The sequence below is a fragment of the Gopherus flavomarginatus genome, chromosome 12 (assembly GCF_025201925.1).
Source record: "Gopherus flavomarginatus isolate rGopFla2 chromosome 12, rGopFla2.mat.asm, whole genome shotgun sequence".
Classification (NCBI taxonomy): Eukaryota; Metazoa; Chordata; order Testudines; family Testudinidae; genus Gopherus; species Gopherus flavomarginatus.
Window position 1 is genome coordinate 35826295 of NC_066628.1, and position 13076 is coordinate 35839370.

The 13076-nt window shown below is 39.9% G+C and overlaps 2 protein-coding genes across 5 annotated transcripts in view; one reads left to right on the forward strand and one right to left on the reverse strand.

The window, feature by feature from the left end:
- Positions 1-13076, forward strand: part of MXRA7 (matrix remodeling associated 7) — an 836957-nt gene that overhangs the window by 714683 nt on the left and 109198 nt on the right. The window lies entirely within an intron of this gene.
- MFSD11 (major facilitator superfamily domain containing 11) overlaps positions 2428-13076 on the reverse strand; it is a 29176-nt gene continuing 18527 nt past the window's right edge. For 3 of the 4 annotated variants that reach the window (XM_050919348.1, XM_050919351.1, XM_050919350.1), the window contains 3 exons: positions 12156-12330; positions 10519-10654; positions 2428-8029 (listed from right to left, as the gene is read on the reverse strand). In XM_050919348.1, coding sequence (XP_050775305.1) covers positions 7865-8029; positions 10519-10654; positions 12156-12330 — 476 coding nt within the window. In that variant the 3' untranslated portion in view covers positions 2428-7864. The remainder of the gene's footprint in view (positions 8030-10518; positions 10655-12155; positions 12331-13076) is intronic. The other variant, XM_050919349.1, reaches the window with a different exon arrangement.

Genomic DNA, 13076 nt, shown 5'->3' on the forward strand with positions numbered 1-13076 from the left:
GTAAATTAGAAACTTCATTCACTGCTACCAGAATACACTTAGGTCCCAGTGAAGCACATTTTCACTGAACATACATTTGAATGACTTGCCTGTGAGAATGTCCTGCCTGCAGTGGGGGGAGAAAACACATTTCAGCTTTCCTTGGTACAATCATTTAGCACTGGAGAAGTTTAACAGAGCTGTATATCCCATTCCTTCTCCTGCAATCATGAAATAAATAATGATGTATAACTATGAGGCTCTTTCAGACAGGTTATTATCTATGTATTTTTTCTTTAAAAAGATTAATATTAGAAACAAACCCATGTATATCAGCCATTACAATAAGATCAATGGCCCTGACAATAAGCAGAGATCATAACATTTGCTATGCTTGCTTAATTGGAGCTAATTTCAATAAGCGACCTTAACAAATGGCTATTTTCCTTTAATATGACAGAATGAGTAATTTTTCATTTAAGGCACAAACCTCCTTTCTATATTTTTTCCTTCATGACATAAATGTGAAGTACGAACTCCAAAATGTCCTGAGACACAAATGGCTTTTTGGAAAGAAAACAAATCTAAGAGTCTATTTTATTGATCCCAATTCTTTACAAAAAATAAAAGGTAACTGTTTTGAATACAGAGATTCAAGGAAGGAACTTAAATATGGAATTACAGAACTACTGACTGTGGTATGTAACCCATTGCTTAAATCAGCATCTGTACCAGTTGACTGGAGAGTAATTAATGTAATGCTGATTTTTTTAAAAAGGGCTCCTGAGGTGATTCTGGTAAGCCTAATTTCACTACCAGGTAACTGGCTGAAATTATAGTATAGAATTATCAGACACACAGATCAACATGAGATGATCTGATAGATGTCTGGGAATGGGCGACAGAGGATGGATCATTCAATGATTACCTGTTCTGTTCATTCCCTCTGAAGCACCTGGCATTGGCCATTATCAAAAGACAGGATACTGGGCTAGATGGACCTTTGGTCGGACCCAGTTTGCCTTTATGTTCTTATAAAATCATGAATGATGTAGAGAAACTGAATAGGGAAGTGTAATTCACATAACACAAGAACTACAGATCACCCAATTAAATTAATAGGCAGTAGATTTTAAATAAACATAAGGTATGTTGATAGAAGAGGGGTTCATTAATGGCTATTAGCCAAGATAGTCATGAATACAACACACACAGGGTTTCCCTAAACCTCCAAACACCAGAAGCTGGGACTGGATGGCAGGGAATGGCTCAACTGTTCATTCTTTCTGAAGTATTTGGCATTGGCCCATCAGAAGACATGATACTAGGCTAGATGGACCTTTAGTATGACCTAGTATGGCTGTTCTTATGTTCTTACCTCCTCAGAAATCAGAATATTGAAAAGATGCAATCCATAGACTAGTCAGAACCCACTGAATTTTGTGGATGTGGGATATGCAGCATCCTCAGAGGAAAATGCAGCATAGCAGCTTCCTCTGTGCTGGCCCTTCTGCATGCAGGTGCTTCCTACCCCACTGCAGTCTTCAGATTTTTGTCCATACTCCCTCATTCATAATCCACAGTTTTGGCATCTGACAGCCAAACAGAATTGTTACCCAAGTTGCTACTGTTCTAGTTTACTAGAACCATCGTCGTTCAGTTCCTGAAAAAAACTGTGTTTGGTCCAAATGGTACATTTTAGCCAACTAGCTATCAGATTGAACAAAAATCTCTCCTCACTTGCATCTAATCTGACTCTTAAATAGGTTCCAAAGCACCACAAAGCTGGAGCCCATTAAACTGATTTTTTACAAGATACAAGGTGGGTGAGGTAATATCTTTTGTTAGATCAACTTCAGTTGATGACAGAGACAAGCTTTCAAGCTCGTCTCTCTCACCAACAGAAGTCGCTCCAAGAAAAGATATTACCTTACCCACTTTGTCTCTCTAATATCCTGGGATCAACAAGGCTACAAATACATTGATTTTATAAGGGCATATCACAGGTACATGTGAAAAGAGTTGCGAAGGGAATTTCAGAACTTGAGAATTATTTTTAAGGGTGGTAGATATATCCCACACTATAAAACTGGATGGAACCAAATCTTCCTTTCATTGATTGGATCTAGTCCTCATAAAATGGGAGTGGGATGAGAAAACTGATCAGGGAGTGGAAGTCAGGTCTGTATTTCCACAGACATCTCAATATTCTACTCTCTACGCCATGATGACTAGCATGAAGTGAAATCCTTCCTGACTGAAATGGATTGCTGGTGTTCCAGGACACATTTATTTTCTAAAGCAAGCCAATACGGGTGATGCAAAGACTTTCAGATATCAATCAGCCCACATATTATGACTTAACTTCACAAAGCCTCTGGCATGACTGCACAGCTCCAAACAGTGACAACAACAATTCCAACAACTTAATAAGCGTATTAGCAAAAATATAGGCCATGATTCACTTTTATTTGTGTGGCTGTAACCACAAAAGAAATAGAGTAAGGAGTCTGTTTTCACTCAAAACACTCACATACAATCAGTGTCTTCATTATAACTTTCATCACATGGCTCCTCTTTCAGTTAATGTGACATCAATTATACCAAAGACACCATTTTTAATGTAAAAAAAGGCTTAAAACAATTTTAATAAGACTTCTGCATGACATCAAAATGTAAACAAAAGAGAAAAGATGGCTTGAAGGAGGGCTTGTCAACTCTGAAATAATAATTTAGCAGAACAAACAGAAATTGAATTAATGCCAACAGCTAATTCCCTAAACATCCCTTTCATTGAACCCTGACCTCTCCCCTTGCATGCTCTTTCTGATGCACTCTCTCTGCTTCCACTATCCTTTCCATTGCACTCCTCTAGCTCTGGGCATATTTCTCCTACTACTTGCTCATTAGCACTTTACTGTATTGCTAGACAGTTTCTAAAATGATATTAGTTGAGTGTGCTAATGGAAATTGTAACAAACAGAAGTCTCAGCCCCTGAACCAAAAGGTCACGTATAATTGTGGAGTGTCTTGTAAAACAGAGATCTCTTAGACCAGGTCTACACTAAAAAGAGGTCGACCCAGGTATGCCAATCAGGGGCATAGATTTTTCACACCCTGAGCAATGTAGTTAAGCCAGCCTAGCCACCGGTGTATAGGTTAACAGAAGAATTCTTCCACTGACTTAGCTAGTGCTTGTTGGGGAGGTGGATTACCTACACCAATGGAAGGGGTTTTCCCATTGGTGTAGGTAATGTCTATGCTGAAGCGCTACCGCTGCAACACTGCAGCTCAGCTGCTTTAGCATTTCTAGTGTGGACTAGCCCTTAAATGTTCCTTACACTGTGTTTTCTCTGAACTTCTACTACGGCTGCCATTTTACCACCATGTCACCTACTAGAAGACATGGTGAAAAATACACTGGAAGCTGGTCTCCGCTACTCCTCCCACCATTGCTAGCAGTGGTACAGCTGCAAGAACTCCAGAAGAATCAGTGTAGACACAGCCTTATAAGACCCATCTTTGCTAGAAAACTGGGTCATGTTAAACATGATTTTGCATTCAGCGTATTGAGAAAAATCATGATTAGCATTGTGCCAGCTGATCAGAGCTAAAGCTATGGTTCAAGCTGGGTATACCCATGTCCAGCTGGCATGATGTTAAACAAAATGGTCCCTGTCTATATTGACTGCAAAGTTGTGTTTAACATTCTGCTAGTTAGCACAACTCTTCAAACCTGACCTAATTTGGTAGTGAAGACAAGCTCATAGGGCAATTTCTGTAAGAATAGTTAGCAGCATTCAAACAGTGTGGTAGCTATGGATCACTACAACTTTCGGCCCAGATCTTCAGCTGATAGAAACTGGTGTAGCTCCACTAAAGTCAGTTGGAGGTTTGCCAATTTATACCAGCTGAGCATTTGGCCCTGTTTTTGTAAAATAAACCACTATAATAGTTTCCCTTTTCATCCCAACCTACTAGTATAGATTATACTCGAAAATAAAACAATATAAATTAAAACACATCAATTAGTGATGAACAAGGAATACAGACATCCAGACTGCAAAACATCTTTCCGTAGATTTTGCTGTTTTCATAAGAATCTAAACTTCTGAGAACTGCAAAATGAAGAGAAATGTACATACACCCTTAGGCTTTTTTGATGAATCAAGAAGCCCTATTTTTAAAAAATCAGGGAGGTGGGGGGAGAATTGCATTAAAAAGTTAGAAGTCCAAACTGATATTCCTTTCTTCCTAAAGGATTTTGCCATTTGTTTGGAGGACTCCCAATGTGACATCATAGGAAGTTGAAACTATTACAGCATTAAGAGTAAAAGGTAAACCAAACAAATATATTTCCTTGCAGCTACCCAAGTTCAATCTATAGCTCTGCTTCTGGAGATAAATTTTCCCAATATAAACCATGCACCAGTGATTTTGGAGCATGCAAACCAGATTACAACAAATTCACAAAAAGTCTGGCCCTGGTCAAATTCACACTGAAAAAAATGGAAAGATCACAATTGAATTCAGTGGGCAATGATTCAAGAACCAAGAGAGATGTGACTTTATCCCATTCATCTCAATTGGCTCTTACTGCCGGTGCTGAGATATGGTGATAGGAGCTTTAGAAATGCTGACAGAGATGGGAGCATAATTAGATGTCAACATTATTAACCTATTTACTGCTGACCATTGTATCAAAAACAGCTGACTAATGTGGTTTATCCTGTGCAGCTGAATGTATTTTTCATGTCCTGACATTCCACAGGAATAAGTCTGCAAGTTTAGATGTAGCTATATATCACACAGTTGCCTAAATAATTGAGGGGTTTTTTTTTCTACTTTTCTTAAAAATTGGAATTAAAACATGATAAAGAGAGAGACAAGCTTCCAAACTACACAGAGCTCTTCCTCAGGTCAGGCTCTGTCTCTTTCACTGACAGAAGTGGGTCCAGTAAAAGATATTACTTCACCTACCTTGTGTCTCTAATATCCTGGGACCAACAGGGCTACAACAATACTGCATACATTTGCAGGGTATGCAATTTTTAAATGTTTGATATTCATAGTGTGGCTTGAAGAATTTTGTAATTTTCTTATCAAACTTGGCTTAAAAAAGCAAATTTAGTTCACCTTAATAACCTAATAAGTAATTCTGAGCCTTCCTTGTGTCTTACATCATCTAGTTTTGAGTCAAACCAGATAGAATAGAAAAAGACAAAGGCTCTGGATGTTCAGAGGTGCTGAGAACCCCCAACTCTAATTGTCAGCAGTGGGAGGTCGGGTACTCAGCACCTTTGAAAATCAGGTCCAAAATACTTGCTGAAATTGTGAAAATTTAGAGTTGAAAATCTTTCCCTACAGATTTTACTAAGGCATTCTACATACTTCTGTTATCCCATATGAACAACACTGCACACAGACATCCATTAATAAAGCACCATTTCTAAAAGCTATCTCATCAGAATCATTACCTTCTAAAACAAAATTGTATTATTTTTAATGCATTTGCAAGGCACTCATCACCATAAGCACAAATTTGTTCACCCACCTATTACCAAACAGAATTGTTCCTTGTGATGTTGTAGCAATTAAAATCTTCTCTCACTAGTGTGTGGAGAACAGAATAGTATGAAGATTGATATTTTATTTCTTAATTAAAGTTCTTTATGCCTTTTGGTACTTTGAAGAAAATATAAAAAAGAATGCAGTAGGAAAATACCTAATCACTGAAGGATATCCTAATGTCTTTACTTTTTTCCCCCATCATGAATGGTACATAAAAATATTATATTTGAAATTACTGAATAAAAGAAGTGGATGGGAGGCACTAATGTGCAGCCAGCAACATCATATGCATTGATTCAGTTTGGTTCCATGCCCTGAATTTCCCCTTTAGTTTGACTGACAAAGTATAATTGTTATATTAGCTCTTCTCCCCTTTCTTCATCATCTCCATCTCATTCCCTTTTACACTTTATTCAGTGAAACTCCTGCTGACCAATAAGGTTTCCTTTCGTTTCCCTCACCTATCCACTTCCCAGCTAAGTATTTGGGGTTTCAATAATTCTCTCATTAACATCTTTCTGATCTCACAGCAGAAACCTGGAGTGAACCCAAAGCCAATACCCCTAAATTTGTGTACAGTGCCATTTTACTATGAACAGGCTTGGTTGTGCCACAAGAGGATTTCACGTGACTCACCGTTTTGAGAGGGGCACGGAGATACAGAAAGTCACAGGGTTCCCCTAATTCAATACCTAATTTATCCTCCATACACACCTAAGTAGTTATGACATAATATGAGAAACTGAAACATAATTTAAATATTTCTTAATCATCTTTAAATACAAGAAGCCAACATACCAACTGTGCTCACCCAAAGGTTTGCAGTCTAACAAAGGATGGTACTTTGCCAAAAATCGAACCAATAAAGTTTCTAATATGGTGTTTCGAAAGAGTTTCCATGTCAGTGTTCACATTTATTCTCAGTTGCTTCAGATCAATTTGCTTACTAGTCAAAACCTAACTGCCAGCACTGCAAGTTCAACTAGGTAAATGAAATCTAGGTGCGTTGTATCTGGTGCATATATTATCACCAATTATAATAATTCTGCATCCAAAACTTAGCTGCCAGGTTTTTTTGATGATGCAGAATAAATTATTGCATGTTCTTCCTATATTCTATTGAGTGATAAAATATGTTTGTCAATCAGCTATTCAGATATTACTTAGATGATGAACATAAAGCAGACACTGTATGTGCAGTAACAAGAGACAATTTTTACAGTCCACTTTCCCCTCTAACCATGCTTTAAAGAAGTAAATGGGAAAATGTGCCCATCACAAGATGCCATCACTAACATGTACATCTAACTAATCTAAGCCCGGATCTTGTAAATACTTGTACACCTGAGTAACTTTAAGCATGAGCAGTGCCAGTGAACTCAGTGTTTGTAGGCTGAGAGCCATGTCTCTATGACTCTTTTTCCTGGAGAACGTTCTGGCAGCCAACCTAATCTGCAGCTTGATCCTGAGAGGTGCTGAGCACTCACAATACCTGTTGATATAAATAGTGATTCAGTTGTTCCACACTTCTCTGGTTCAGGCCCTTAATCATCTTGGCCTTTACTTAGCCTTCTGATAAGCTTAAAATAAAGAAAATCTTGTCCAAATTTTTCTAATATGCTTCACATCAGCCCATAATACTTAAGATCTCTCTTTTTTAAAAACTGAGCCTAGATAAGATTTTAAGCTATAAAATAGGGTATCAACAATGTTATAGACTTAGGAACCAAGGGATGGAGGGGCACAGCATCACAAAATGTTCCAATGAGAACACCTCTATTGCCACAGAAGTCCATGGGTTTGATAGGTTTCTCAGATATGTAGACATGCTGCAGCACACTGTATCTTATTTTAAAAATATCACTCATACACAGAAGGAATTTTTACAAGACAAGAGTCTGCAGAGCTTGGATCTAAGTAAATAAAAATAAAACTATTTGAGAAGACTGAAAGTAGAATTTCTATAGTACATGATCACAAAGAGAGAAATTAAGAGAAACAGGCACTCAGCAAAGGGGTATATTTGAACAAAACTGTTCAATGCACAGATCCCCGTTTTCCTTCCATTTTCTCATACGCGATTTTTGTGACCCTGCACACCAAGGTCGATAAAAATAAGAAAGAGAGCCTTTTCATTTTGGCATTTTGTTTTTCTATGTTTCATTATGACTGTTCCTATCAGTTACACTGAAAGGGCTTTAACAGAGGCTTCCTTCATCCCAGCCTCTGTGATGTTATCTTTTCACCTTCTCAAGTCATTTCAATAAATATGTTTCTATGTATCTCCTCACATCAGGCTGATGGAGCACCTGGATCAAATGCTCCTGTAGTCAGAGCCACGGGCGACAAATGCTGCTGCTTCCCACTCCACGGTAAAGAAGGAGATTGTTCCAAAGAACCCAACCACTGCCATGATCAGGAGCTGCCACTGAAGAAGAAGGTAGTTGCTGTAGAAAAATGCGACTGCAGCACAGATGGACTGAAAGAAAAAACACAAAACAAAGGCTATCACTGCAGGTATGCAGTCTAACTGTTCTGTGTAAAGATTATCATTACTGACATGCATACAGAATGACATTTAGCCTTTAGTTCTCTTAGAAATATACTCCTGTATCAGATATTAAAGGTAAAAAGACTTCACTATATTTCTGTATTTCTTTTGGCCTGATACACAGAAAATTCAGTTTTAACTTCTGTCATTTAAGTGGGCTTCACTGGATGAATTGAACACCACACACAAGGGTATTTATAGTATCCGATATGCAATTCTCTGGTACTGAAACCACGGTGTCTCATGCACAACACATCCGAGGAATGAGTACAGTATATAAAACAATAACCTGAATAATCTTTTCCCAGTTTTACAGCACTTTATTACAGAACCAGAGGCATGCATGTATGACATAACTGCAAATTTCTACCAAGAGTAGCTGCTTAAATGCACTTAACCTTTGTTAAGGATTCAAGCTACAATACTCATTAGCCCCCAGCTAGATTAAAGAACCTTTATAATTAGCCTGACCTATCATCACGTTAAATAAGTAACTATCTTGGATAATGTTATCAAAACGATGAATGGTGCGTTGGGAAATCATTGGAAATAATAAAGTCCTTACAAACACAGCAGCTGTGATCTAGTGGATTAGGCACATGGCTGGGAGTCAGAACACCTCTGTTCCCAGCCCCAACTTATTGTGTGACCCTGGGCAAGTTTTGTCACCTCTTCATACCTCAGTTTTCTGACTATCACAATCCATGATCTGAGAAAGCTCGAAACTGCAAAGGTTTCCTCTTTTAGAGGGAAGCCATTTGGGCTCCATGTCTGCTAGTTTATCAACCCATTCAGAATAGGAAAAAGCAATCATTTATGTGAAGGGCTTCTAATTTAGTCCACAACTGGCATAATTATAAATATTTTGGGGTGATGGTTTAAGACATGTGAAATGAGCATTTCAATTCTTCTTATGCCCATGCTCCCCTCACCAAGTGTTGGGCACAACTGGTAACTCCAAGTGACATGTGGTACAAACTTTTAAAAACTTGGAAATCAACATTTAACCAATAGATTTGCTGTTACCTACTGCCTAATCTCCAAAGACTTCTTCCAGTAAATAAATATTTAAACCAAAAATCAGAATCTGCATATCTGAACATACCTTTAGATATTAAAGCAGAACCCACCATTATCTGTAACTCACACTCAAAAACCTGAGAGTGCCTGATGGTTCAATACATCAACATAGCAATTTTATATTGTTCTCCTGAACCAAGGGCTACTACTTGAACCAGTTTTTGCACAGAAGACAGAACAGGCTCCCTCCTTTTTGGGAAGGATAGTACAGTAAATCCTCACCTAAAGTTGTCCCGATTAACGTTGTTTTGTTGTTAGTTGCTGATCAATTAGAGAACATGCTCGTTTAAAGTTCCACAATGCTCCCTTATAACACTGTTTGGCAGCCGCCTGCTTAATGCCCACTGCTTGCAGAAAGAGCAGCCCGTTGGAGCTAGCTGGTGGGGGCTTGGAACCAGGGTGGACCGGCAGCCCCCCTATCAGCTCCCCGCTCCCCTAAGTTCCCTGTGCTGCAGCCACCCAGTAGGCTATCAATTGATGGCCATTCAGCTGTCCCTCCACACACTGCCATGTGCTGCTCCTGCCCTCTGCCTTGGAGCTGCTCCCAGAAGCCTATTGCTTGCTGTGCTGGGGTGGGTGTGGGAGAGGGAGGCTAATTTCAGGGTGTCCCCCTGTCTCCCACTTACCCCATCTCCACAGAGCGGGTGGCGGGGAGACATGACAGGGCTCAGGACGGAGGGAGCTTGCTGGCAGCAGCTGCTGTCTCAACTTACTGATCTACTTAAAAAGGCAATGTATTTAGAGTGGGGTCAGCATACTTAAAGGGGAATGTGCATCTCTCTCTCTCTCTCACACACACACACGGGGTGTGTGTCTCTGTCTGCTATAATGTCTCCCCACCCTCCATTTGTGCTGCCTTGAGGAGTGTGAGGCTACATTAACAATGTGTTAACCCTTGAGGGCTCAGCCGAGTGCCACTTCATCATTTAGCAGCAAGGCATACCCTGGGAAATATCCCACCCGCCTCCACCCTCTGCCTTCACCACCTCAACCAAGCTTCACAATCATCATTGCTGTATACAGTATTAAATTGTTTGTTTAAAACTTATACTGTATATAAGACTATAGTTTTCTGTGCAGTGAAAAAATTTCCCTGGAACCTAACCCCCTATTTACATTAATTCTTATGGGGAAATGGGATTCGCTTAACATCGTTTTGCTTAAAGTCGCATTTTTCAGGAACATAACTACAACATTAAGCAAGGAGTTACTGTATTAAATTTATTGAGCTCACTAAAAATTTCTGTATTATTTCAGTAGAATGCTAATTATTCATATACCCCCAAAGACATCTTCACATACACTATCTGACTTTGCTATTTGAAGCAAGATAATACCTGGACAAACTTGAAGACAGCGAAGGCAGGTGCACTGTCTTCTGAATAAAGGAACCCCAAAATGCTGAGGAGTTGGGTGTTAAAGCAGCTGTCTCCTAGTCCCAACAGAAAGCTGCAAAAAATGGCCAACTCTTTGCTGTAGGGAAAAATTAAACCAACTTTAGTAGGGATATTCAGCTACTGGCTAGTGTTAGTACACATAGAGATTCTCAGTATAAACAAACTGTTTTGTCAGACTTGTCTTGGAAATAAAAGCAGAAAATTGAATTCAGATTTGAATTTTGATGGAAAATTACTGATGTGGGTGGTAGAAATATTTCCTTACAGGATTTTTGTACTCTGAAATTCTAAGTTTTCTGTCAGTGCTACAGCCAGTCAATCCTACACTGAATTGGAGCTGCTAAAACTACCACCTCACTTTGGGACTCCTCTTCTGTTAATGGGCAAGCATATCTGGATATTAATGCCTGCAACCACCAAGCTCACAATGCTTTCCCAGGCAATAGAAAAATAGTAATGCAAATCTGACTGCCAGAGATATGGAGAGCATGAAAACTGTATGAATATGGGAGGCTTAAAAAGGACCTTTCAAATTGCAGAAAATTTCAAATATAATGCTTAACACAAATCCATTAATATGTTCACAGTTTCTTAAGCTGGCAAATTAGCAGTTACTTGTATTTAAATGTGGGATTGCTCCCTTCCAGCTCATTCTCCTTCACACACGTGTGTGTGGGAAGCAAGATGATAGAGCAATGGAGGCACAGAAACAGAGTAGTCCCTGAAGTATCCTGACCACAGAGATTAGAATTCTGCTTGGCCCTTACCTGGATCATGCATGCACAAGGCAAAAAAGCTTCCAATGCCCACTCCCCAACACTGAGCACCCATGTAATGGGCAGGCAGAATCTGGCCACAAGTTAATGGAGTGGACCTGGACAATGAGTATTCAATTGGCTTTAGAAATTGCTGTCATAGTGTGTGGTATAGTTGTGTCCTCTGGTATATTAGAATATCTGGAATCACTGGCATCTATGATAACTAAAGTAACTTCTCAGATCATCCTTAATAATGTTCACAAACAATGCACTTAATATGAACTGACACCATTCTGACCTGACATTTAACCCCCTACATTTTGGTATGAACTGCTATAACATCTGAAGCTACTCAGAATGGAGAACTGTGGATGGAAACCTTCTGTAAGATCTTGATCACTAGTCAGTGAAAACAGCTTGAAGCTGCCTTTCCCACAGAAGAACAAGCTGCTTCTCTCCAAGGTTGTTAAAAAGAGGACAGCGATAAACTCTTTTCCACCTCCAGCCAGGACAGGACAAGAAGTAATCTGCTTAGTCTGCAGCAAGGAAGATTTAAATTTGACATTAGAAAAAACTTGATAAGTATTGTACAAGGATAGTTAATCTCTGGAACAGGTTACCAAGGGAGGTTGTGTAATCCTTGTCATTGGAGGTTTTTAAAAACTGGGAAGACTAACACTTGTCAGGGATGGTCTAGGTATATTTAATCCTGCCTCAGTGCAGGAGAATGGAACAGATGACCTCTGGAGGCCCTTACAACAGCCTTACATTTCTATGCTTTCGAATTACACTGATCAAGAGAAACAAAACATTTTGTACCTTGGATTCATATAAGCGCTATTATCTGTTCCTTCGAAGGAAGCAATGGGGGCATCATTTGGTATGTTGTAAAAAATTAAGTAAAAGGCTACAAAATGGACCACAATGCCAAGCATCACAACTGGGTTCCTGCCAAAGCGATTATCTTTGTTCACTAATCCAAAGAATCCTCCACCTGTAGGAGGGGAAAAGAATACATCATTATTAGTTTCAGAGTAATTATTAGTATTAATGACAAAAAGAAAGAAACATGTTTTAAAAGTTTCTATTAAATCATAGATTTACAGTGTAAAGAAAGAATCCAAACTTCAGGTATGGCAGCACATGTTGAAAATGTACATTAGAAATGTATCTATGATAGACCCTGAAGGAGGGACCAGCAGAGCTGAGATCAGCCAGGTGGTACCTTGGTTCCATGGGGGAAGGGATGCAATTTGACAGGTAACAGAGGTGAATTCTCTGGGTTGTCAGAGCCATCCATGAAAGGTGGGCAGGAGCTTTGTGGGACAGTACTGAAAGGGCTAATTGCATTATTGCAGCTGCTCTGCCAGCAGGGCCGCCCAGAGGATTCAGGGGGTCTGGGGCAAAGCGAGGGGAGCTGCAGCGCTTGTACTCACCCGGCAGTGGTCCAGGTCTTCGGCGGCATTTCGGCGATGGGGGGCCCTTCAGTCGCTCTGCGTCTTTGGCAGCACTGAAGGGCCCTCCCCGCCAAAATGTCGCCGAAGACCAGGACCGCCGCCAGGCCAGGGTTCGTGGGGCCCGAGGCAAATTGCCCCACTTGCCCCCACCTCTGGGTGGCCCTGTCTGCCAGTACTTACTATCTATAGAGGGACTGCAATGGTGAAGGGCAGTGGTTCTCAAACTGTGAATCAGGACTCTAATGTGGGTTGCGACACCATTTTAATGGGATTGCCAGGGCTG